General features: G+C 41.2%; 1 protein-coding gene across 2 annotated transcripts in view; it reads right to left on the bottom strand.

Moving 5' to 3' along the window:
* The window catches only part of asrij (OCIA domain-containing protein asrij), a 78,941-nt gene extending 53,469 nt beyond the window's left edge, over positions 1-25,472 (bottom strand). The window contains exons 1-3 of one of the 2 annotated variants that reach the window (XM_071663427.1): positions 25,326-25,472; positions 3,709-3,832; positions 2,380-2,563 (exon numbers count right to left, since the gene is read on the bottom strand). In XM_071663427.1, the coding sequence (XP_071519528.1) occupies positions 2,380-2,563; positions 3,709-3,832; positions 25,326-25,400 (383 nt within the window). In that variant the 5' untranslated portion in view covers positions 25,401-25,472. Of the gene's footprint in view, positions 1-2,379; positions 2,564-3,708; positions 3,833-25,175; positions 25,247-25,325 lie in introns of those variants that run through there. The other variant, XM_071663428.1, reaches the window with a different exon arrangement.
* Between the last annotated feature and the right edge of the window lie 2,380 nt (positions 25,473-27,852).

Below are 27,852 nucleotides of genomic sequence, written 5' to 3'. Positions count from 1 at the left end.
TTTTATCGAGGATGTAAGGCATGTGTACGTGTAGGAAGAGAGGAAAGTGATTGGTTCTCAGTGAATGTAGGTTTGCGGCAAGAGTGTGTGATGTCTCCATGGTTGTTTGTTTAATTTGTTTATGGATGGGGTTGTTATGGAGGTGAATGCAAGAGTTTTGGAAAGAGGGGCAAGTATGCAATCTGTTGGGGATGAGAGAGCTTGGGAAGTGAGTCAGTTGTTGTTTGCTGATGATACAGCGCTGGTGGCTGATTCATGTGAGAAACTGCAGAAGCTGGTGACTGAGTTTGGTAAAGTGTGTGAGAGAAGAAAGTTAAGAGTAAATGTGAATAAGAGCAAGGTTATTAGGTACAGTAGGGTTGAGGGTCAAGTAAATTGGGAGGTGAGTTTGAATGGAGAAAAACTGGAAGAAGTGAAGTGTTTTAGATATCTGGGAGTGGATCTGGCAGCGGATGGAACCATGGAAGCGGAAGTGGATCATAGGGTGGGGGAGGGGGCGAAAATTCTGGGAGCCTTGAAGAATGTGTGGAAGTCGAGAACATTATCTCGGAAAGCACAAATGAGTATGTTTGAAGGAATAGTGGTTCCAACAATGTTGTATGGTTGCGAGGCGTGGGCTATGGATAGAGTTGTGCGCAGGAGGATGATGTGCTGGAAATGAGATGTTTGAGGACAATGTGTGGTGTGAGGTGGTTTGATCGAGTAAGTAACGTAAGGGTAAGAGAGATGTGTGGAAATAAAAAGAGTGTGGTTGAGAGAGCAGAAGAGGGTGTTCTGAAATGGTTCGGGCACATGGAGAGAATGAGTGAGGAAAGATTCACCAAGAGAATATATGTGTCGGAGGTGGAGGGAACGAGGAGAAGAGGGAGACCAAATTGGAGGTGGAAAGATGGAGTGAAAAAGATTTTGTGTGATCGGGGCCTGAGCATGCAGGAGGGTGAAAGGAGGGCAAGGAATAGAGTGAATTGGAGCGATGTGGTATACCGGGGTTGACGTGCTGTCAGTGGATTGAATCAAGGCATGTGAAGCGTCTGGGGTAAACCATGGAAAGCTGTGTAGGTATGTATATTTGCGTGTGTGGATGTATGTATATACATGTGTATGGGGGTGGGTTGGGCCATTTCTTTCGTCTGTTTTTTTTTTTTTTTTTTTTTTTTTTTTTTTCCAAAAGAAGGAACAGAGAAGAGGGCCAGGTGAGGATATTCCCTCAAAGGCCCAGTCCTCTGTTCTTAACGCTACCTCGCTATCGCGGGAAATGGCGAATAGTATGAAAAAAAAAAAAAAAAAAAAAAAAAATATATATATATATATTTTTTTTATACTTTTTATATTTTTTTTATATATTATACATATATATATATATATATATATATATATATATATATATATATGGATGGAGTGATAAGAGAGTGAAAGCAAAACTAAGGAAATGGGGTACATAGATGGAGTATGTCAGTGAGATATGGTGGCTAGTGGCAGGCCTATTTGGGGATGATACTGTGTTATTTGCAGAGAGTGCAGAGTTGAAGAAGGTTGTGTGTTTTATGAAGTGTGTAAACAGAGGAGATTGAAGGAAAATGCAAGTAAAAGTAAAGTAATGGTGTTTAAAAGGAAACAGAGTGAAATTATAAATTTTGTGAAACCACATAAAGTGAAAGAAGAAAGTGTAATAAATTGTGTTGTAGATTTGAGGGGAAAAAAAACTGGAAGTGAAGGAATTCAAGTATCTAGGAGCTGTCTTGAGTAAGTGAGGTGATATGGAAGGTGAGATAAGGTAGAAAGCAGTATAGGGTAGAAGAATCATTGGATCTCTTAATGGAATAATGAAGGACAGAGGTGTAAATATGGAAGTGAACAGAGGATTAAGGGACAGCACAGTCCTCCCAACCCTGACCTATCCAGCTGAAACATGGATGTGGAATGAGGTACAGAGGTTAAGAATCCAGGTTGTGGAAATGAGCTAATTGGGGAGAGCATGTGGTGTGACTAGATGAAATGAAGAAACAAATGACAGGGTGCATGATAGATGTGGTATGACAAGGAATGCAAAGGGAATGAATTGTGTAGTGGTAGAATGGGTGAAACATAAAATTTTGAGGTGGTTTGGGCAAGTGGAAAGAATGCAGGACTGGAGTTTACAAGGTGAGTGTATGATAATACAATAAAAGGGGTTGGTGTGAGAGGAAGATCACCTGTGACATGGAAAAAAGGGTGGAGGAATACTGGAGGGAGAGAAACAGATGAAAAATGGGTGGAATGATGTATGAGAGGAAGGCATGTAAGAACAGGGATAAGTGGTCTTGATAGGAGTTCCCAGAGAGAATGGGCATCAGAGATATAGAAAGATAGATAGACACAGCCAAGAAAACAGACACGCACGTGTCTTGGAACCCAAGTCGTCCTTTCCTCTTGCGCAAGGCTTCTCCTACAGGGCTGTCAGGGAGTTGCATTAACTTTTCAGCACAAGCATTCTGATATGACAACTTTCCTGCAAAGTAGCCAACAAATGCTGCCCCAAACATCTTTGGTGCATAGCCAAACCGATGACTCACTTTCAAAATCCCTGAAATGAGACAAGAAAGTGAACACTGATCAATAGATATTATCTCACAAATATCTAATCACATTAACGTGGATCATACAAAGCCTTCTCAAAATGCTCTATTCACCATATACTTCACTGACAGACACATTATCTTATTTACCCTTTTCCAAGTTTTCACTCTAATCTCAACACCACCTCACTCCACTATTTTCCTTTAACGGCTTACCATTTACCTCATTCTATATCTCAATTTCACCTTTTGTTTTTCTAAAGCCGATATCCACTCCTCATTCTGTTTATATTCATAATCCTCAGGTCATCCCCTACTGCCATACCAGTTTAGTTCACTCAGTCCTATATTTGTTTGTCTTTTGCCATTCTTATATGCACTTATTCCTTTCAAACATATTTTCACTTTCTAATAATCCTATGCTATCTCTGAAATATTTCCCTATTAACTCCAACATTATAATTTCTAAAGATTTTCTTTACCTTTCTAAAGTAAGAAACTGAATATATATACAGCTTCCTTATCAATCCAACATTATAAATTCTAAAGATTTCTTACCTTGTTAAAGTAAGAAAAAGTGAATACGTATAAAAAGCACTTGCTTGACATATCACCTCTCTTAATATTATCTAACATTCTCAGTATTTACAGCCCCCACACCCAACATATGGCTTACCTTAGCTCCCATGGTTTCATCTGCTGCCATGTCCACCTCCAAGTAAAGTACTTAAAAACTTCACTTCCTCCAAGTTCTCTCCATTCAAACTTCAATTGCAACCAAACCTTCTCCCATGCTAAATCTAACCTTACTTTTATTCACACTGACTCTCAACTTTCTTCTTTTAAAAACTCTCCCAAACATAAACATCAGCTTCTGCAGTCTCTGACTTCTGTAAAATTAATTATAATTTTCTGTAAAATTAATTACCACTTTGTTAATTATAAATTTGGTGGATTCTGTGACAATAAGAAAAGACACTACTGTTTATTGCACAGTATATGCCTTGGTAGACATCACTACCTGATAGGCATAGAGGGGCACTGATTATCATGAACTAGGTGTACAGAGTAAATCTTTTTTAATAAGTTGTTTGTGGAGGGTGAGTGACCTGAAAATATAAGTGAATATTGATTGTGCAATGTTTGAACTTACCTTGCCTCATGGCAAAATATGCTGCTGTGGAGAGAGCTGCAGCAAAAGGAACACAACGAAAATAAAAGGATTCTCGATTACATTCTCGCAATACTCTCAGCTCATCCTGGTTGAATGCTGGTCTCTGTTACAATGAATAAAAAACAAAAGGAGAGAATCAAGAAGTTTTCTTTTGAACCTAAAAAAAAATCAAACATCAGTATCACAAACCTTCATAAAAAAAACTTTCCCATGTAAGCCACTGTACATGACCTGTATCAAAATGACAACAGCATTTTCTTTGCTATGTTTTTTGAAGCAAAGAATTCTAATGTAACAATACAGTACTGTACCATTAAAAGATTGGTAAAAAACAATAAATCTATACAGTAAGTATTTGATTTCAGTATTTTCACTAATTATTTACCTACATAAACTGGATATGCTTGTCCTAATTGCTAACATTTTGAGGCTACCATGATTACATTTCACACAAATTATCAGAAATCTCTATGTCACATTAACCTTAAATGACAAAGTCTACAATGTGGGTTGTTGGTTGTGGGAACACAATGCTCCCATTATCATATTCATTTAAAAGCAGCCAAACAAAAATCAAGATATTTGTTTAGAAGAATAAAAACCTTTCTCTGCAGGGTGGTGCATGGTGAGCTTTTAGGGGAATTTCTAAGATCCCCAGAGGTAAGAGACCTTTTAATCTCCTTCTCTCATTTTTCACCTGACCTTGGTCAAGGACTGATGTGCTCTACTCAGCACTCTTAAGCTACTGAGGTAAGAAAAATTTAAAAGATGCCTTACAATGCACACTTTGCTTGTCTAAAGAACAACTGGGAATATATAATAGATATCTTCTTCAGAGATGAAGATAAATATGTTCACTGCTTTTATAAGATCTATACAAGAGACTATCAAGAGAGTTCAGTCATAATGGAGTAGTTAGTGAAAGTGTTGCCACTAGACTGAGTGACTGTGAGGTTGCTTCAGGAATCATCATCACATGGACCCTGGATTTCAAAAAATGTTAGTATATTTGGTAATCTAGAAACTCGAATGGTCAAGGCAGAGATGAAATTAAACAGCAATGATAATTCAAGTGGGTAGGAATGGTATGATAGCCCAAAGGAAAAAGACCAATACTGAACCAAAACTAATAATAAATTCCATGTTGGAAGATGAAATAGAAGATGAAGTTAACCTCAACCTTGCCACGGATTCTTGGGTCAGGCATAACAACACAGAATAAAAACTGAGAGGCTGTGTTACCTATGGGCTAGGGGAGAGGACTTAATTTGGAACAAGACATAGGGACACTGTAGAGGACAGTCAAGTTGCAGTCTAAGCTAAAACAGACAATATGGTTTACAGCAGATCAAAGATCCTTGGACAGTATAGGGCACTCAGAGGTGAAAGGAAATCCACTGGAAGCTTATGATGGTGGAACTACTTCCTAGGTAAAAAGTAGGACCTGAAGTGGTTAGTACTGCTGAATGTGAAGCATTCATAAAGTATCCAGGGTTGACCCTGAATAGGTTCAATTACTGGTCATGGCAGTTGATCCACACAAAACCCTGCAGGTCACCATCCTCTATGGGGCTGTTTGATAAATTGGGCACTCAGCTTTGGTTAGGGATAAAGAATACTACCTATGTATTCCTCATGTGTTATAGAAGGCGACTAAAGGAGGTGGGAGTGGGGGACTGGAAACTCTCCCCTTCTTGTATTCAAATTTCTAAAAGAGGAAACAAGGAGTCAAGTGAGAAATGCTCATCCTCCTTGAAAGCTCAGATTGGGGTGTCTAAATGTGTGTGAATGTAACCAAGAAGAGAGGGGAGATTGGTGGTATGTTTAAGGAAAGAAACCTGGATGTTCTGGTTTTGAATGAAAAGAAGTTCAAGGATAAAGGGGAAGAATGGTTTATAAATGTCATGGGAGTAATGACATTTCATGGGTTGGTGAGAAGACTACTCCTAAAGCAGGAGTTGTGGGAGTGTGTGACTGAGTTTAAGAAAGTGAATTCTAGACGGAAGTGGGTAAAACTGAAAGTGGATGGCAAGAGATGGGTGATTATTGGTGCTTATGCAATTGGCCATGAGAAGAAAGATCATGAGAGGCAAGTGTTTAGGGAGATCAGGTTTTAGCGATGGGTGATTTAAATGTGAAGGTAAGTAATGTGGCAGTTGAGGGTATAAATGGTGCACATGGAGTATTCTGCTATAAATGGAAATGATGAAGAGATTGTGGAGTTGTGTGCTGAAAAAAGGCTGGTGATTGGGAATACCTGGTTTAAAAAGAGAGCTATACATAAGTATACATATGTGAGCAGGAGAGATGGTCAACAGGCATTAAAAGATTACATATTCATTGACAGGCATGTAAGAGACTTTTGGATGTAAATGTGCTGAGATGGGCACCTGGTGGGATGTCTGATCACTATCTTGAAAAGGCTAGGGTGAAGATTTGTAGAGGTTTTTGAAAAAGAGACAATGTGGTGAGAATATGTGAGCTTGGAAAGTAAGGATGAAAAGGAGACTTGTGTGAAGAAACATGAAGAGAGATTGATAGTAGAATGGCAAAAGGTGAGAACATATGAAGTGAGGTGAGTGGGTGGGGAGTGGGAGGTATTTAAGAGAAACAGTGATGGCATGTCCAAGAAATGCATGTAGCATGTGAAAAGTGGGAGGTAAGCAGATTAGAAAGGACAGTGAGTGGTGGCATGAAGAAGTAAAGTTGCTAGTGAAAGAGAAGAGACGCTTTTAGGTGGTGCGTACAAAGAAGGAGTGCAAATGATTGGGAGATGTACAAGAGAAAGCACCAAAAGAGGGCAAATGAGAGTTAGGGAGAATAAAAAGATGTTTTGGAAGGAGGTAAATTATGAGAAAGATGAGAACAAATGCGAACATCGGTGAAGGGGGCAAGGGGGGAAGTGATAACAAGGAGCAATGAAGTGAGTATTCTGAAGGCCTGTTAAATGTGTTTGATGACAGAGTGGCAGATGTAGGGTGTTTAAGGCAAAGTGGTATGTGAGGTGAGAAACTCAGGGACAGTGCTTTGGTGAAGAAAGAAGAGCTGGTGAAAGCGTTTGAGAAGATGAAATCTAGCAAGGTGGGGGACTGGATGGTACTGCAGTTTAATTTATCAAGAAAGCAGGTGACTGTGTTGTTGACTGGTTGGTAAGGATATTCACTGTATGTATGGATCATAGTGAAGTGCCTGAGGATTGGAGGAATGCATGTTTAAAGCCACAGTATAAAGGTAAAGGGGATAAGGATGAGTGTTCAAACTACAGAGGCATAAGTTTGCTGAGTATACCTGGAAAATTATACGGGAGGGTACTGATTGAAAGGGTGAAGGCATGTAAAGAGCATCAGATTGGGGAAGAGCAGTGTGGTTTTAGAAGTGGTAGAGGATGTGTGGATCAGGTGTTTGCTTTCAAGAACATGAGAGAAATACTAATATAACAGATGGATTTATACTTGGCATCTATGAACCTGGAGAAGGCATATAATAGGGTATGTTGTGGAAGGTCTTAAGACTATATGATGTTGGAAGTATGCTGCTAGAAGCAGTCAAGTTTTTATCAAGGGTGTAAAGCATGTGTACGAGTAGGAAGAGAGAAGAGTGAATAGTCCCCACTGAAGGTCAGTCTGTGGCAAGGGTGTGTGATGTCACCATGGTTGCTTAATTTGTTTATGGAAGGAGTGGTGAGAGAGGTAAATGCAAGAGTTGTGGACACAGGGGCAAGTATGTAGTTTGTTGGGAAGAGAGTCAGTTGTTGTTTGCCTATGATACAGCACTTGTGGCTGAGTTGAGTGAGAAACTGCAGTTGTTGACTGAGTTTGGAAGAGTATGTGAAAGGAGAAAGTTGAGAGTAAATGTGAATTAAAGCAAGATAATTTGGTTCAGCAGGGTTGAGAGACTAGTTAGTTGGGATGCAAGTTTGAATGGAGAAAGATTGGAGGAAGTGAAGTGTTTAGATATCCGGCAGCAAATGGAACCATGGAAATGGAAGCGAGTCATAAGGTGGGGGAGGCGGGAATGGTTCTGGGAGCGATGAAGAATGTGAGGAAAGAGACAACTTTATCTCATAAAACAAAAATGGATACGTTTGAAGGAGTAGTAGTTCCAACAATATCACATGGTTGTGAGGCATGGGCTGATAGATAGGGTTGTGTGGAGGAGGGTGGATGTGAAGGAAATGAAATGTTTGAGGACAGTATGTGGTTGAGGTGGTTTGATCAAGTAAGTAATGAAAGGGTAAGAGAAAATATGTTATATGTTGTATGGTTGCGAGGCGTGGACTATGGATAGAGTTGTGCGCAGGAGGATGGATGTGCTGGAAATGAGATGTTTGAGGACAATGTGTGGTGTGAGGTGGTTTGATCGAGTAAGTAACGTAAGGGTAAGAGAGATGTGTGGAAATAAAGAGAGCGTGGTTGAGAGAGCAGAAGAGGGTGTTTTGAAATGGTTTGGTCACATGGAGAGAATGAGTGAGGAAAGATTGACCAAGAGGATATATGTGTTGGAGGTGGAGGGAACGAGGAGAAGAGGGAAACCAAATTGGAGGTGGAAAGATGGAGTGAAAAAGATTTTGTGTGATCGGGGCCTGAACATGCAGGAGGGTGAAAGGAGGGCAAGGAATAGAGTGAATTGGAGCGATGTGGTATACCGGGGTTGACGTGCTGTCAGTGGATTGAATCAAGGCATGTGAAGCGTCTGGGGTAAACCATGGAAAGCTGTGTAGGTATGTATATTTGCGTGTGTGGACGTATGTATATACATGTGTATGGGGGTGGGTTGGGCCATTTCTTTCGTCTGTTTCCTTGCGCTACCTCGCAAACGCAGGAGACAGCGACAAAAAAAAGAAAAAAAAAAAAAGTGTGTGGCGGAGAGAGCAAGAATTGCCTCTGTTATGCATTTGGTGGAGACAGAAGCATCACGACATAACAGACAGTAATTCATCCAAGGAAAGTCAGAAAAGAAGTTATGTGAGTTATTCCAGTCAGCTTTCTTCAGGTGCCAGTATTTACTCTTAGACGGGGCTGCTGGAGGGGAAGGTACTGCTAGAACAGACACATTCATGAGAGTGTGATGAGATGAACCAATTGAGGGTGAGATTGTGTATTTACAGCGAGATGGACTAGAGGTGAAATACAAGTCCAGAACATTAAGGGAAGTGGACACAGCAGTCATGGTTCAACTGTTCTTGTTCTGAGGTCATTCAGACAAGGGATCAAGCATATCAAGCTTAGAAAAACTCTACTTCCTCTGGTTCCCATTCAGCTTCTATCACAGTCCGTAATCGCTGCAAACATGTTATCCAAGAGGCGAAGCATTCCTTTATTCAAAGGAAGTGTGATAACCTCTCCTCGTCATCCACTGATAGGTCTTGCTGGTCTTCAGCTAAGGCATCTCTAACAACTTCTGTTGCTTTAACTTTCCTTCACTTTTCCATTCTGATGGTATTATAGCTGTCTCTCCCATTGACAAGGCAATTCTCTTTGTTTCCCATTTCTCCTCTAACTCCACCTTGGATGACTCTAACATTCCTCTTCACCCCCTGATGCTCTTACTAATCCTATGCCTCTTCCCGCAATCTCTATTCAGGGTCCGAAAAGTGCTTCTTTCTCTGGACACAAGCAAGGCTAATGGTCCTCATGACATCCATCTCCTGGTACTGAAAGGGTGTGCCTCGTGCCTCTGAATTTGCACCTGTGCTTGCTCATGTTTCATTTCAGTTTAAAAACTAAAACTCTTCCTTCTCCTTGGAAGCATGCATTGATGCATTCCATCCCTAAGAAGGGTGACTGTTCTGACCCCTCTAACTATCGTCCTACTGCCTTGACATATACCATTTCCAAAGTCTTTGAATCCCTCCTCAACTCCCATATCCTTAAACACCTCAAAAATCACAGTCTTCTCTCTGATCACCAGTATGGCTTCCAATAAGGTGAGATCCACTAGTGATATTCTTTCCTGTCTTATCAAAGTTTGGTCGTTATCCCTGAAAAATTTTGGGGAGCCATATGTAGTTCCCCTTGACATATCTAAGGCTTTTGACAGGGTGTGGCATTGGGGTCTCATCTCTAAGGTCCCCTCCCTCACTTTGGTCCTTCATATCAAGCTTCCTCTCTGGCTGATCTATCCCAGTGGTTGTTGATGGATCCACCTTCCCCCTTTTCTCTGTCAACACCAGAGTCCCTCAAGGTTCTGTCTTCAACAATGCATTCATCCACCTTCTTTTCTGCTCCCTCTTCTCTCACTCAATCTGCATCTCATCTTGACAAAGCTTCCTCAATAAACTCAGACTTGGACAGGATATCTCAATGGGGTAAGCAAAATCTTGTTAAGTTTAATGCCTCCAAGACCCAATCTCTACCCATCTCTCTATCAAAAATTCCTCACAACTCTCATCTCTCCTTTGCAGTTCTGTAATTCCATCTCTTGACTCAATGAACATACTTGGTATTACTGTAACATCTCTTGGAAACCCCACATTATGGGGTATAGCTAAGTCTGCCTCTAAGAAACTGGGTGTCCTGTTTAGATGTCGAAACTTCTCTTCTTCTCTGTTCATACAAGGGATTGATTCATCTTTGTATGGAGTACTGCTTTCACATTCAGGTTGGTTCTAGCTCTGTATCATTACTTGACAGAGTTGAGTCGAAAGCTGTCTGACTTATAAACTGACCTGAGCTAACTTCTAAACTTGACCCCCTTGCCCTATGCCACAATGTTGGTTCATTTTCCCTCTTCTATGGGTATTACTTTGGTTTTTGCTCCTGAGAGCTGACTGTTTATTGTAACAACATTAATTCATTCATTTTAGTTGTGTTTACCCAAAGCTATGATGTTTTGTTTAAATGCCGAGTTTGGCCACAAGAGGCACTTAGTGTTGTTAGATTGGAGCAAGAATACAGGATGTAGAGGATTGTCTTCTCTTTGATTCATCCTGCCTGATCATCATGAATGGACAAGAGGCACAGCTATTGTAACATGGTGGCAGCTGTGAGATTGATACTCATCAATTATGATAATTTTGAGATCATTAATATAGTAAAACAACATACTGATTTGTGTACAGAATTCCTTACAGTGTTTGATGGCATCTGGGAACATTGCCTTGTGGTCCTGAGCATTTAACAATATCTGGTGATGCTGACTGTGCTGTTCAGCCAGCCAGGAGGATCCCAGAGGCCATGAAACAAAAAGCCAAAAAGGCTTTGGATAAGTTAAAACATGAAGGTAAAATAGTTCCTGCTGATGAACCAATTGACTGGGTAAATCAAATGTGTCTCACTACAAAGAAGTCAGGTGATCTTAGGGTGTGTATTGACCCTAAACCCTTAAATAAGGCCCTGAAAAGAGAATATTATAAATTGCTGGTTATAGAGGATATTCTACCTGACCTAAATGGTGCAACCTTATTTTCTATGTGATTGATAGGCTGCCTACTGTCATTGTGAGTTAGATTATGAGTCCAGTTTGTTGACAATGTTTGCTACTCCAACTGGGAGATACAGATAGTTGCATCTACCCTTTGGCCTAAAGGTGAGCAGTGAAATATTTTAAAAGAGACTGCAGGGTGTTTTGTGTGTAGCAGATGATGTACTAGTGTATGGTGACAAGACAAGACAGACAGTAAAGTTGGAGAGAATACGGTAAATAAAGTGAAAAGTTTGCAGAATAAACTGGCATCTTATATTAAGTTAAAGATCATGACCTCCCTAAATTACTTGAAGGTGATACTGTCAGACTTAAACCATTTAGGCTTAAAGTTAAAAGACAGAAGAAGGAAACTGTAACCAAACAGTTAGATGCCAGGTCATATGAGGCAGAAACAGAGGATGCTGGAATACTAAGGAGGAATAGGTGTCACATGAGACGTTCACATGAGTCTCCAGTAAGAATAATGTGTGGTGACCCTCTCACAGATGTAACTGAGGGTAGACCTAAGCAGGTGGTATCAGGTGAGGATAAGGCCAGTGGTGATGCTAATGTGAAAGATGAGGGCCTTCATGATTATGTTCAGAAACAGGAGTAACATGTCAGTAACCCCGGTGCTCCAGTACTGAATGACAATGTACTTAAAACTAGGTCAGGAAGGTGTGCTAAGCCTCCTAAGAGGTTCTCTGATTATGCCAATTATTATTAAATGTAGCTATAAATATTCTGTCATTGATTCTTCGATATATTTATTTGCATGTACAGTTTATGAAAATAAAAGGAAAGAGGATGTAACAATATCAATTCATTCATTTTATTTGTGTCTACCTAAAGCTATGTTGTTTTGTTTTAATGCTGAGCTTGGCTTGGCCACAAGAGGGGCTTTATGCTGTTGTTGGTGGACTGGAGCAAGAATACAAGATGTAGAGGATTGCCTTCTCTTTTATTCATCCTGCCTGGTTATCATAGGCAGACAAGAGGCACAGCTATTGTAACACTTGTATGCCCCCACCACTAGCTAGACCAGGCAATATTTGGCAAGCCACTGCATCACATGTTTACTGTGTGGACACTGGGAAGTTTCCAAAAAAGAAGAGAATGTTGGGGAGAAGAGAGTGGTGAGAGTAAGTGAGCTTGGAAAGGAGACTTGTGTGAGGAAGTCCCAGGAGACATTGTGTGTAAAATGGCAAAAGGTAAGAGCAAATGCCATGAGGGGAGTGGGTGAGGAATGGGATATATTTAAGGAAAACAGTGATAGCTTGTGCAAAGGATGCATGTGGCATAAGAAAGGTGGGAGGTGGGCAGATCAGAAATGGGGATGAAGAAGTAAGGTTGTTAGTAAACAAGAAAAGAGAGGTGTTTGGACGATACTTGCAGGGAAGCAGTGCAAATGACTGGGAGATGTATAAAAGAAAGTGGCAGGAGGTCAAGAGAAAGGTGCAAGAGGTGAAAAAGGGGGCAAATGAGAGTTGGGTGAGAGATTATCATTAAATTTTAGGGAGGATAAGAATATGTTTTGGGAGGAGGTAAATAGCATGTGTATAACAGGAGAACAAATGGGAACATCGGTGAAGGGGGCAAATGGGGAGGTAATAACAGGTAGTGATGAAGTGAGGAGATGGAGTGAGTATTTTGAAGGTTTGTTAAATGTGTTTGATGATACAGTGGCAGATAAAAGGTGTTTTGGGTGAGGTGATGCGTGAAGTGAGAGGGTCAGGGAGAATGGTTTGGTAAACAGAGAAGAGGTAGTGAAAGCTTTACAAAAGATCAAAGCCAGTAAGGCGGTAGGATTGAATCGTATTCCAATGGACTTTATTAAAAAAGGGGGTGACTGTGTTGTTAACTGGTTGGAATGGATATTCAATGTATGTATGGATCATGGAGAAGTGCCTGGGGATTGGCGGAATGCATGCATAGTGCCACTGTAAAGAGCAAGGGGATAAAGGTGAGTGTTCAAACTACAGAGGCATAAGTCTGTTGAGTATTCCTGAGAAACTATATGGGAGGGTAATGATTGAGAGGGTGAAGGCATGTACAGAGCATCAGACTGGAGAAGAGCAGTGTGGTTTCAGAGGTGGTAGAGGATGTGTGGATCAGGAGTTTGCTTTGAAGAATTTATGTGAAATTCTTAGAAAAACATATGGATTTGTATGTAGCATTTATGGATCCAGAAAAGGCATATGATAGGGTTGACAGATGGCTTTGTGGAAGGTTTTAAGAGTATACGGTCTGGGGGGTAACTTGCTAGAAGCAGTGAAAAGTTTTTACCAAGGATGTTAGGCATGTGTATGAGTAGGATGAGAGGAGAGTAATTGGTTCCCAGTGGATGTTGGTTTGCGGCAGGGGTGTGTGATGTCCCCATGATTGTTTAATTTGTTTATGGATGGGGTGGTTAGGGAGGTAAATGCAAGAGTTTTGGAGAGAGGGGCGAGTATGTAGTCATTGTGGATGAGAGGGACTGGGAAGAGAGTCAGTAACTGTTTGCTGATGATACAGCTCTAGAGGCTGATTCGGGTGAGAAACTGCAGAGGTTGAAGATTGAGTTTGGAAAAGTGTGTAAAGAAGAAAGTTGAGAGTAAATGTGAATAAGAGCAAGGTTATTAGGTTCAGTAGGGTTGAGGGACAAGTTCACTAGGATGTAAGTTTGAATGGAGAAAAATTAGGGAAAATGATGTGTTTTAGATATCTGGGAGTGGAAATTAGCAGTGAATGGAGCCATGGAAGTGGAAGTGAGTCACAGGGTGGGGGAGGGGGGAAAGATTCTGGAAGCGTTTAAGAATGTGTGAAAGAAGAAAACATTATCTCGAAGAGCAAAAATAAGTATGTTTGAAGGAATAGTGGTTCCAACAATGTTATAAGGTTGTAAGGCATGGGCTATAGATAGAGTTGTATGGAGGAAGGTGGATGTGTTGGAAATGAAATGTTTGAGGACAATATGTGGTGTGAGGTGGTTTGGTCGAGTAAGTAATGAAAGGGTAAGAGAGATGTGGGGAAATAAAAAGTGTGGTTGAAATGGTTTGGACATATGGAGAGGATGAGTGAGGAAAGGTTGACAAAGAGGATACATGTGTCAGAGGTGGATGGAACATGGAGAAGCAAAAGACCAAATTGGAGGTAAAAGGATGGAGTGAAAAAGATTTTGAGTGATAAGGGCCTGAACATGCACAAGGGTGAAGAGACTGAACTGGAACGATGTGGTATACCAGATCAACGTGCTCTCAATGGACTGAACCAGGGCATGTGAAGTGTCTGGTGTAAACAATGAAAAGGTCTGTGGGGCCTGAATGTGGAAAGGGAGCTGTGGTTTCAGTGCATTACACATGGCAGCTAAATAATGAGTGTGAGCGAATGAAGCCTTTTTATGTCTTTTCCTGGCACTACCTCACTGTGTGTGAGTGTGTGTGTGTGTGTGTGTGTGTGTGTGTGTGTGTGTGTGTGTGTGGAGGGGTGTGTGTGTGTGTGTGTGTGTGTGTGTGGGGGGGGGGGGTTATTTCCTGTGTGGCAGGGTAACAATGGGAATGGACAAAGGCAGCAAGTATAAATATATACATGTGTATATATATATATATATTTTTTCTTTCTTTTAAACTATTCGCCATTTCCCGGATTAGCGAGGTAGCGTTAAGAACAGAGGACTGGGCCTTTTTTGGAATATCCTCACCTGGCCCCCTCTGTTCCTTCTTTTGGAAAACTAAAAAAAAAAAAAAAAAACCACCTCACACCACACACCGTCCTCAAACATCTCATTTCCAGCACATCCATCCTCCTGCGCACAACTCTATCCATAGCCCACGCCTCGCAACCATACAACATTGTTGGAACCACTATTCCTTCAAACATACCCATTTTTGCTTTCCGAGATAATGTTCTCGACTTCCACACATTCTTCATGGCTCCCAGAATTTTCGCCCCCTCCCCCACCCTATGATCCACTTCCGCTTCCATGGTTCCATCCGCTGCCAGATCCACTCCCAGATATCTAAAACACTTCACTTCTTCCAGTTTTTCTCCATTCAAACTCACCTCCCAATTGACTTGACCCTCAACCCTACTGTACCTAATAACCTTGCTCTTATTCACATTTACTCTTAACTTTCTTCTTTCACACACTTTACCAAACTCAGTCACCAGCTTCTGCAGTTTCTCACATGAATCAGCCACCAGCGCTGTATCATCAGCGAACAACAACTGACTCACTTCCCAAGCTCTCTCATCCCCAACAGACTTCATACTTGCCCCTCTTTCCAAAACTCTTGCATTCACCTCCCTAACAACCCCATCCATAAACAAATTAAACAACCATGGAGACATCACACACCCCTGCCGCAAACCTACATTCACTGAGAACCAATCACTTTCCTCTCTTCCTACACGTACACATGCCTTACATCCTCGATAAAAACTTTTCACTGCTTCTAACAACTTGCCTCCCACACCATATATTCTTAATACCTTCCACAGAGCATCTCTATCAACTCTATCATATGCCTTCTCCAGATCCATAAATGCTACATACAAATCCATTTACTTTTCTAAGTATTTCTCACATACATTCTTCAAAGCAAACACCTGATCCACACATCCTCTACCACTTCTGAAACCACACTGCTCTTCCCCAATCTGATGCTCTGTACATGCCTTCACCCTCTTAATCAATACCCTCCCATATAATTTACCAGGAATACTCAACAAACTTATACCTCTGTAATTTGAGCACTCACTCTTATCCCCTTTGCCTTTGTACAATGGCACTATGCACGCATTCCGCCAATCCTCAGGCACCTCACCATGAGTCATACATACATTAAATAACCTTACCTTTGTCGCTGTCTCCTGCTTTAGCAAGGTAGCGCAAGGAAGCAGACGAAAGAATAGCCCAACCCACCCACATACACATGTATATACATACACGTCCACACACGCAAATATACATACCTATACATCTCAACGTATACATATATATACACACACAGACATATACATATATACACATGTACATAATTCATACTGTCTGCCTTTATTCATTCCCATCACCACCCCACCACATATGAAAAAATAACAACCCCCTCCCCCCACACGTGCGTGAGGTAGCACTAGGAAAAGACAACAAAGGCCACATTCGTTCCCACACAGTCTCTAGCTGTCATGTAATAATGCATCGAAACCACAGCTCCCTTTCCACATCCAGGCCCCACAGAACTTTCCATGGTTTACCCCAGATGCTTCACATACCCTGGTTTAATCCATTGACAGCAAGTCGACCCTGGTATACCACATTGTTCCAAATCACTCTATTCCTTGCATGCCTTTCACCCTCCTGCATGTTCGGGCCCTGATCGCTCAAAATCTTTTTCACTCCGTCTTTCCACCTCCAATTTGGTCTCCCACTTCTACTTGTTCCCTCCACCTCTGACACATATATCCTTTTTGTCAATATCTTTCCTCACTCATTCTCTCCATGTGACCAAACCATTTCAAAACATCTTCTTCTGCTCTCTCAACCACACTCTTTTTATTACCACACATCTCTCGTACCCTTTCATTACTTACTTGATCAAACCACCTCACACCACATATTGTCCTCAAACATCTCATTTCCAACACATCCACCCTCCTCCGCACTACTCTCTCTATAGCCCTATGCCTCGCAACCATATAACATTGCTGGAACCACTATTCCTTCAAACATACCCATTTTTGCTTTCCGAGATAATGTTCTCACCTTCCACACATTTTTCAATGCCCCCAGCACTTTCGCCTCCTCCCCTACCCTGTGACTCACTTCTGCTTCCATGGTTCCATCCACTGCCAAATCCACTCCCAGATATCTAAAATACTTCACTTCCTCCAGTCTTTCTTCATTCAAATTCACCTCCCAATTGACATGTCCCTCAACCCTACTGTACCTAATAACCTTACCCTTATTCACATTTACTCTTGGCTTTCTTCTTTCACACACTTTACCAAACTCAGTCACCACCTTCTGTAGTTTCTCACCCGAATTAGCCACCAGCGCTGTATCATCAGCGAATAACAAATGACACTTCCCAAGCTTTCTCATCCACAACAGACTGCATACTTGCCCATCTCTCCAAAACGCTTGCATTCACCTCTCCAACAACCCCATCCATAAACAAATTGAACAAACATGGAGACATCACGCACCCCTGCCGCAAACTGACATTCACTGAGAACCAATCACTTTCCTCTCTTCCCACTTGCACACATGCCTTACGTCCTCGATAAAAACTTTTCACTACCTCTAACAACTTCTAACATCCTCTACCACTTCTGAATCCACACTGCCCTTCCCCAGTCTGATGGTCTGTGCATGCCTTCACCCTCTCAATTAATACCCTCCTATACAATTTCCCAGGAATACTCAACAAACTTATACCTCTGTAATTTAAGCACTCACCTTTATCCCCTTTGCCTTTGTACAATGGCACTATGCTTGCATTCCGCCAATCCTCAGGCACTTCACCATGAGCCATACATACAATTAATATCCTCACCAACCAGTCAACAACACAGTCACCCCCCTTTTTAATAAATTCCACTGCAATACCATCCAAACCCGCCACCTTACCAGCTTTCATCTTCCGCAAAGCTTTCACTACCTCTTCTCTGTTTACCTAACCTTTCTCCCTGAACCCCCACTTCGCACACCACCTTGACCAAAACACCCTATATCTGCCACTCCATCATCTAACACATTCAATAAACCTTCAAAATACTCACTCCATTCCTCACATCACCACAACTTGTTATCACCTCCCCATTAGCCCCCTTCACCTATGTTCCTATTTGTTCTCTTGTCTTACACACTTTATTTACCTCTTTCCAAAACATCTTTTTATTCTCCCTAAAATTTAATGATACTCTCTCACTGCAACTCTCATTTGCCCTCTTTTTGCCTCTTGCACCTTTCTCTTGACCTCCTGCCTCTTTCTCTTATAAATATCACAATAATTTGCACTAATTCCCTGCAAAAATTGTCCAAATGCCTCTCTTCTCTTTCACTAATAATCTTACTTCTTCATCCCACCACTCACTACCCTTTCTAATCTGCCCACCTCCCATGCTTCTCATGCGAAAAGAAGGAACAAAGAAGGAGGCCAAGTGAGGATATTCCCTCAAAGGCTCAGTCCTCTGTTCTTAACGCTATCTCGCTAATGCGGGAAATGGTGAACAGCATCGTGTTTCATTTTATATATATATATATATATATATATATATATATATATATATATGATTTGGTAAACAGAGAAGAGGTAGTAAAAGCTTTGCGGAAGATGAAAGCCGGCAAGGCAGCAGGTTTGGATGGTATTGCAGTGGAATTTATTAAAAAAGGGGGTGACTGTATTGTTGACTGGTTGGTAAGGTTATTTAATGTATGTATGACTCATGGTGAGGTGCCTGAGGATTGGCGGAATGCGTGCATAGTGCCGTTGTACAAAGGCAAAGGGGATAAGAATGAGTGCTCAAATTACAGAGGTATAAGTTTGTTGAGTATTCCTGGCAAATTATATGGGAGGGTATTGATTGAGAGGGTGAAGGCACGTACAGAGCATCAGATTGGGGAAGAGCAGTGTGGTTTCAGAAGTGGTAGAGGATGTGTGGATCAGGTGTTTGCTTTGAAGAATGTATGTGAGAAATACTTAGAAAAGCAAATGGATTTGTATGTAGCATTTATGGATCTGGAGAAGGCATATGATAGAGTTGATAGAGATGCTCTGTGGAAGGTATTAAGAATATATGGTGTGGGAGACAAGTTGTTAGAAGCAGTGAAAAGTTTTTATCGAGGATGTAAGGCATGTGTACGTGTAGGAAGAGAGGAAAGTGATTGGTTCTCAGTGAATCTAGGTCTGCGGCAGGGGTGTGTGATGTCTCCATGGTTGTTTAATTTGTTTATGGATGGGGTTGTTAGGGAGGTGAATGCAAGAGTTTTGGAAAGAGGGGCAAGTATGAAGTCTGTTGGGGATGAGAGAGCTTGGGAAGTGAGTCAGTTGTTGTTCGATGATGATACAGCGCTGGTGGCTGATTCATGTGAGAAACCGCAGAAGCTGGTGACTGAGTTTGGTAAAGTGTGTGAAAGAAGAAAGTTAAGAGTAAATGTGAATAAGAGCAAGGTTATTAGGTACAGTAGGGTTGAGGGTCAAGTCAATTGGGAGGTGAGTTTGAATGGAGAAAAACTGGAGGAAGTGAAGTGTTTTAGATATCTGGGAGTGGATCTGGCAGCGGATGGAAACATGGAAGCGGAAGTGGATCATAGGGTGGGGGAGGGGGCGAAAATTCTGGGAGCCTTGAAGAATGTGTGGAAGTCGAGAACATTATCTCGGAAAGCAAAAATGGGTATGTTTGAAGGAATAGTGGTTCCAACAATGTTGTATGGTTGCGAGGCGTGGACTATGGATAGAGTTGTGCGCAGGAGGATGGATGTGCTGGAAATGAGATGTTTATGGACAATGTGTGGTGTGAGGTGGTTTGATCGAGTAAGTAACGTAAGGGTAAGAGAGATGTGTGGATATAAAAAGAGCGTGGTTGAGAGAGCAGAAGAGGGTGTTTTGAAATGGTTTGGTCACATGGAGAGAATGAGTGAGGAAAGATTGACCAAGAGGATATATGTGTCGGAGGTGGAGGGAACGAGGAGAAGAGGGAGACCAAATTGGAGGTGGAAAGATGGAGTGAAAAAGATTTTGTGTGATCGGGGCCTGAACATGCAGGAGGGTGAAAGGAGGGCAAGGAATAGAGTGAATTGGAGCGATGTGGTATACCGGGGTTGACGTGCTGTCAGTGGATTGAATCAAGGCATGTGAAGCGTCTGGGGTAAACCATGGAAAGCTGTGTAGGTATGTATATTTGCGTGTGTGGACGTATGTATATACATGTGTATGGGGGTGGGTTGGGCCATTTCTTTCGTCTGTTTCCTTGCGCTACCTCACAAACGCGGGAGACAGCGACCAAGCAAAAAAAAAAAAAAAAAAAAAAAAATATATATATATATATATATATATATATATATATATATATATATATATATATATATATATATATATATTTGTTTATGGATGGGGTTGTTAGGGAGGTGAATGCAAGAGTTTTGGAAAGAGGGGCAAGTATGAAGTCTGTTGGGGATGAGAGAGCTTGGGAAGTGAGTCAGTTGTTGTTCGCTGATGATACAGCGCTGGTGGCTGATTCATGTGAGAAACTGCAGAAGCTGGTGACTGAGTTTGGTAAAGTGTGTGAAAGAAGAAAGTTAAGAGTAAATGTGAATAAGAGCAAGGTTATTAGGTACAGTAGGGTTGAGGGTCAAGTCAATTGGGAGGTGAGTTTGAATGGAGAAAAACTGGAGGAAGTGAAGTGTTTTAGATATCTGGGAGTGGATCTGGTAGCGGATGGAAACATGGAAGCGGAAGTGGATCATAGTGTGGGGGAGGGGGCGAAAATTCTGGGAGCCTTGAAGAATGTGTGGAAGTCGAGAACATTATCTCGGAAAGCAAAAATGGCTATGTTTGAAGGAATAGTGGTTCCAACAATGTTGTATGGTTGCGAGGCGTGGGCTATGGATAGAGTTGTGCGCAGGAGGATGGATGTGCTGGAAATGAGATGTTTGAGGACAATGTGTGGTGTGAGGTCGTTTGATCGAGTAAGTAACGTAAGGGTAAGAGAGATGTGTGGAAATAAAAAGAGCGTGGTTGAGAGAGCAGAAGAGGGTGTTTTGAAATGGTTTGGGCACATGGAGAGAATGAGTAAGGAAAGATTGACCAAGAGGATATATGTGTCGGAGGTGGAGGGAACGAGGAGAAGAGGGAGACCAAATTGGAGGTGGAAAGATGGAGTGAAAAAGATTTTGTGTGATCGGGGCCTGAACATGCAGGAGGGTGAAAGGAGGGCAAGGAATAGAGTGAATTGGGGCGATGTGGTATACCGGGGTTGACGTGCTGTCAGTGGATTGAATCAAGGCATGTGAAGCGTCTGGGGTAAACCATGGAAAGCTGTGTAGGTATGTATATTTGCGTGTGTGGACGTATGTATATACATGTGTATGGGGGTGGGTTGGGCCAATTCTTTCGTCTATTTCCTTGCACTACCTCGCAAATGCAGGAGACAGCGGCAAAAAAAAAAAAAAAAAAAAAAAAAAAAAAATATATATATATATATATATATATATATATATATATATATATATATATATATACTCCTGAAACAGGAGTTGTGGGAGTATGTGGTAGAATGTAAGAAAGTAAATTCTCGATTAATATGGGTAAACTGAAAGTTGATGGAGAGAGATGGGTGATTATTGGTGCATATGCACCTGGGCATGAGAATAAAGATCATGAGAGGCAAGTGTTTTGGGAGCAGCTAAATGAGTGTGTTAGTGGTTTTGATGCACGAGACCGGGTTATAGTGATGGGTGATTTGAATGCAAAGGTGAGTAATGTGGCAGTTGAGGAAATAATTGGTATACATGGGGTGTTCAGTGTTGTAAATGGAAATGGTGAAGAGCTTGTAGATTTATGTGCTGAAAAAGGACTGGTGATTGAGAATACCTGGTTTAAAAAGCGAGATATACATAAGTATACGTATGTAAGTAGGAGAGATGGCCAGAGAGTGTTACTGGATTACGTGTTAATTGACAGGCGCGCGAAAGAGAGACTTTTGGATGTTAATGTGCTGAGAGGTGCAACTGGAGGGATGTCTGATCATTATCTTGTGGAGGCTAAGGTGAAGATTTGTATGGGTTTTCAGAAAAGAAGAGTGAATGTTGGGGTCAAGAGGGTGGTGAGAGTAAGTGAGCTTGGGAAGGAGACCTGTGTGTGGAAGTACCAGGAGAGACTGAGTACAGAATGGAAAAAGGCGAGAACAATGGAAGTAAGGGGAGTGGGGGAGGAATGGGATGTATTTAGGGAATCAGTGATGGATTGCGCAAAAGATGCTTGTGGCATGAGAAGAGTGGAAGGTGGGTTGATTAGAAAGGGTAGTGAGTGGTGGGATGAAGAAGTAAGATTATTAGTGAAAGAGAAGAGAGAGGCATTTGGACGATTTTTGCAGGGAAAAAATGCAATTGAGTGGGAGATGTATAAAAGAAAGAGACAGGAGGTCAAGAGAAAGGTGCAAGAGGTGAAAAAGAGGGCAAATGAGAGTTGGGGTGAGAGATTATCATTAAAATTTAGGGAGAATACAAAGATGTTCTGGAAGGAGGTAAATAAAGTGTGCAAGACAAGGGAGCAAATGGGAACTTCAGTGAAGGGCGCAAATGGGGAGGTGATAACAAGTAGTGGTGATGTGAGGAGATGGAGTGAGTATTTTGAAGGTTTGTTGAATGTGTTTGATGATAGAGTGGCAGATATAGGGTGTTTTGGTCGAGGTGGTGTGCAAAGTGAGAGGGTTAGGGAAAATAATTTGGTAAACAGAGAAGAGGTAGTAAAAGCTTTGCGGAAGATGAAAGCCGGCAAGGCAGCAGGTTTGGATGGTATTGCAGTGGAATCTATTAAAAAAGGGGGTGACTGTAACATTGTTGACTGGTTGGTAAGGTTATTTAATGTATGTATGACTCATGGTGAGGTGCCTGAGGATTGGCGGAATGCGTGCATAGTGCCACTGTACAAAGGCAAAGGGGATAAGAGTGAGTGCTCAAATTACAGAGGTATAAGTTTGTTGAGTATTCCTGGTAAATTATATGGGAGGGTATTAATCGAGAGGGTGAAGGAATGTACAGAGCATCAGATTGGGGAAGAGCAGTGTGGTTTCAGAAGTGGTAGAGGATGTGTGGATCAGGTGTTTGCTTTGAAGAATGTATGTGAGAAATACTTAGAAAAGCAAATGGATTTGTATGTAGCATTTATGGATCTGGAGAAGGCATATGATAGAGTTGATAGAGATGCTCTGTGGAAGGTATTAAGAATATATGGTGTGGGAGGCAAGTTGTTAGAAGCAGTGAAAAGTTTTTATTGAGGATGTAAGGCATGTGTACGTGTAGGAAGAGAGGAAAGTGATTGGTTCTCAGTGAATGTAGGTTTGCGGCAGGGGTGTGTGATGTCTCCATGGTTGTTTAATTTGTTTATGGATGGGGTTGTTAGGGAGGTGAATGCAAGAGTTTTGGAAAGAGGGGCAAGTATGAAGTCTGTTGTGGATGAGAGAGCTTGGGAAGTGAGTCAGTTGTTTTTCGCTGATGATACAGCACTGGCGGCTGATTCATGTGAGAAACTGCAGAAGCTGGTGACTGAGTCTGGTAAAGTGTGTGAAATAAGAAAGTTAAGAGTAAATGTGAATAAGAGCAAGGTTATTAGGTACAGTAGGGTTGAGGGTCAAGTCAATTGGGAGGTAAGTTTGAATGGAGAAAAACTGGAGGAAGTGAAGTGTTTTAGATATCTGGGAGTGGATCTGGCAGCAGATGGAACCATGGAAACGGAAGTGAATCATAGGGTGGGGGAGGGGGCAAAAATCCTGGGAGCCTTGAAGAATGTGTGGAAGTCGAGAACATTATCTCGGAAAGCAAAAATGGCTATGTTTGAAGGAATAGTGGTTCCAACAATGTTGTATGGTTGTGAGGCGTGGGCTATGGATAGAGTTGCGCGCAGGAGGGTGGATGTGCTGGAAATGAGATGTTTGAGGACAATGTGTGGTGTGAGGTGGTTTGATCGAGTAAGTAATGTAAGGGTAAGAGAAATGTGTGGAAATAAAAAGAGCGTGGTTGAGAGAGCAGAAGAGGGTGTTTTGAAATGGTTTGGGCACATGGAGAGAATGAGTGAGGAAAGATTGACCGAGAGGATTTATGTGTAGGAGGTGGAGGGAACGAGGAGAAGTGGGAGACCAAATTGGAGGTGGAAAGATGGAGTGAAAAAGATTTTGTGTGATCGGGGCCTGAACATGCAGGAGGGTGAAAGGCGGGCAAGGAATAGAGTGAATTGGATCGATGTGGTATATTGGGGTTGACGTGCTGTCAGTGGATTGAATCAGGGCATGTGAAGCGTCTGGGGTAAACCATGGAAAGTTGTGTGGGGCCTGGATGTGGAAAGGGAGCTGTGGTTTCGGGCATTATTGCATGACAGCTAGAGACTGAGTGTGAACGAATGGGGCCTTTGTTGTCTTTTCCTAGTGCTACCTCGCACACATGAGGGGGGAGGGGGATGGTATTCCATGTGTGGCGAGGTGGCGGTGGGAATGAATAAAAAGAGACAGTGTGAATTGTGTGCATGGGTATATATGTATGTGTCTGTGTGTGTATATATATGTGTACATTGAGATGTATAGGTATGTATATTTGCGTGTGTGGACGTGTATGTATATGCATTGTGTATGGGGGTGGGTTGGGCAATTTCTTTCATCTGTTTCCTTGCGCTACCTTGCAAACACGGGAGACCGGCAAAGCAAAATAATATAATAATAATAATATATATATATATATATATATATATAATATCCCTGGGGATCGGGGAGAAAGAATACTTCCCACGTATTCCCTGCGTGTTGTAGAAAGTGACTAAAAGGGAAGGGAGTGGGGGACTGGAAATCATCCCCTCTCGTTTTTAGTTTTCCTAAAAAAGGGACAGAGGAGGGGGGGGTCAAGTGAGGATATTCCCTCAAAGGTTCAGTCCTCTGTTCTTAAAGCTACCTCGCTAATGTGGGAAATGGCGAATAATATCAAAGAGTAAAGAGAGACAATATATATATATATATATATATATATATATATATATATATATATATATATATATATATATATATATTGTCTCTCTTCACTCTATATATATATATATATATATATATATATATATATATATATATATATATTGACACCAGAGACTTCGTTTCCTGGGAGCTAGATTTTGAAAAGTGTTTTACAAATGCATTCGTTATGCTCCCGACTGTTGATGAACTAATGTTTTTACCACACGATGTCCCTCAATTTTGATGTATTATCCACATTTCGAGCACTTACAAGTGATGGAATAGAACTCACGACACTAAAATACCACACTCTGTATAAACTCTAGACAGTGTAAAGAGTTAATTAGTACCATTTCATCAAAATATATCAACTGGAACACCTGCGTCCATAAACTGAAATATTGCCACACAGTAATCACGGGCATCCATTTCTTAAAGCTAGTTTCGTTTCAGAAGTAAATGAAACCTAAGCGGCCGAAATTTAAAGAAAATGCACTTACATATTGTTCTGATGCTGAAGGTGGATGTCTTTGATGTGTTGGAGGGTAGTTTTGTTGTAGAGAAGAGTGTGACATTATATCAACAATATGTTTTTTTACCAGCGAACAAGTCGTCAGGCGTACACTCACTCCCAGCGAGCAATTCAGTAAGCGAGCACAACTCAAAGTAACTCAAAATTCTGACGCACGTATTATGCAGCGAACATGTAACTACATTTGATGGTACAATTAATCCTCCTTCCATGTTTTCATGGATACATCTTTTCTTTTAAACCACGATTTCTCATGTGCTAGTTACTGATTTGTATTAGTAATTACTTAATTTTTCCTCCAATCTATCTATCCATTTATTTATTCTATGAGACATCTTCACACGTCAAATGATTTGATGGTAGAAATGAGTAATTTGTGAATAAGGAACTATATTTTACTTGGGCTATTTTTTAACTTCGATAACAGATACATCGTCAGTAAAGAAGGTTACTAAAGTCAGTAAAATGTGGTTTGGATAATAGTGAATGTTAAAAAGAGAAATCAACTGAACGAATGAAAACCTGGCGTTTCCAGCATTTATGTTACTTTTAATATTATTCAAAAAATATATCTCAAAATATCGCGTTTACTTCCAGTTAAGGAGAGGTTTGTGCTCAGTCTGCACTGTTTAAAATTCTTCCCATAACATAAACGTATTCAAACTTACTTTTTCTTCTCAAATTATCATTATTCTTAATAAATATTTGACCGAGAGTGTATGTTGAATGCACACCAATCAATCATTAATAACTTTTGATACTGCGATTACAAGACATTTATTCCTTCCCTTTCTTAATATTTCGCAATTATTCCCCGAGTTTCACCGAAGGCCAATATTGGATGCAAGTAAGATGAGAAAAGGGCAAAGTTAGGTACCATGGTACCTAAGGTAAGATATAGGAATTGTACAGGATGTTCTATCTCTGAAGAAACAAAGCTCAAGGGTAAGGGGGTATGATGGTTTGGAAATCAAGATCTTAGGGGTAATATCTGGAATTAGCGTGTGGGCGAGAACTTAGGAAAAGGTAATGCTTGGATTACATTAAGCTGGTCAATAATCATTAGTGTTTATGCACCACCCTATGAGACGTCTGACTAGGAGAGGAGAGTGTACTGGGAGGAGCCAAGTTAATGTATGTGTTGATACGAGGAAATTGGTGGGATTTGAATGCGAAAATGGGTGATATGGCAGTTGGAGGTATAATCAAGAGGCACTGGGTATTCAGTAATGTGAAAGGAAATTGTGAACAGCTTTTGGAATTAGTGCTTAAAAATGATCGATGATAGGGAATACCTAATGTAAAAGGAGGGTCATACATGAACATACGTGGAGTAGGAAATACTTTAAGCGGGCATTATTGTATTTAGTATTAAATGATAGGCGTGCGAGACAGAGACCTTTAGATGCTAATATATTGAGAGGGGCAGTTTGTGGGATGTTTGATAATTACCAGGTGGAGTTGAGGGTGAAGATCTATAGAGGTTTTCGGAAGAGAAAAAATGATATGGATGAAAAGAGGAAGTTGGAAGTAAGTGAGCATGGTAAAAAGGCTTGTGTGAAGAGATACCAGGAGAGTTTGAGTATAGAATAGTAAGAGGTGAAATCAAATGAAGCTAGGTAAGTGTGTGAGGAATGGTAGGTGTTTAGGGAAGCAGTTTGCCATGTGCGAGAGGTGTGTAGCATGCAGATCGAAGGTGGGCAGGTGAGAAAGATTAGTGAGTGACCAGACGACGAAGTTGCAAGGTAAACAGTAAAGAGAGATATTCTAGGCGTTACTTACAGGGAAAGTGCTATAAGTGAGATGTACAAGACGGTGCGGTTAGAGGTCAAGAGGAAGGGGCAGAGGCTGAAAAAAAAAAAAAAATAAATGAACACGAGAGTAGAGTCTCATATACTCTACGGAGAATAAAAATATATTTTGGAACGAGGTTATTAAGGTATAGAGAAAAAAGAAAACAAATGAGGGACATTACTGAAAGTGCAAATGGGGAAAGTAGTAACAGGCACATATAAGGTGAAGTGATGGAGTAGGTACTCTGAAGGATAGTTGAATGCGTTTGATGATAGGGTGTCAGATGTAGGCTGTTTACGTCGGGGAAGTATGTGATGTGACTCATGGCAAGTGGTTTGGTGAAAAGAGAAGAGGTGGTAAAAGCTTTGTGTAAGATAAAATGTGGCAAGGCGTGGTGTGAATGGTAGCAAAGTTGAATTTCGTTAAGAAAGGGGTGACTGTGTTGATTGCTTAGTTGGGACTTTCTGTGCGTGATAGACCGTGGTGACGTACCTGAGGATTGGCGAAATGCTTATATAGTGCCATCTATGTAGGGAAAGAGAACTGAGCTGAGTGTTCGAATTACAGGAGTATTAGGTTGTTGAGTGTACCCAGTAAACTGTATGGAAGTAATGATTAAGAGGGTGCTGGCATGCACAGAACATCAGACTGGGGAAGAATAATTGGGTTTCAGGAGTGATAGATGTGTGGATCAGGTGTTC

This window comes from Panulirus ornatus, chromosome 7, assembly GCF_036320965.1.
Source record: "Panulirus ornatus isolate Po-2019 chromosome 7, ASM3632096v1, whole genome shotgun sequence".
Classification (NCBI taxonomy): domain Eukaryota; kingdom Metazoa; phylum Arthropoda; class Malacostraca; order Decapoda; family Palinuridae; genus Panulirus; species Panulirus ornatus.
The sequence above is the reverse complement of the archived record's forward strand: the minus strand, read 5'-3'. Positions and strand labels throughout refer to the sequence as shown.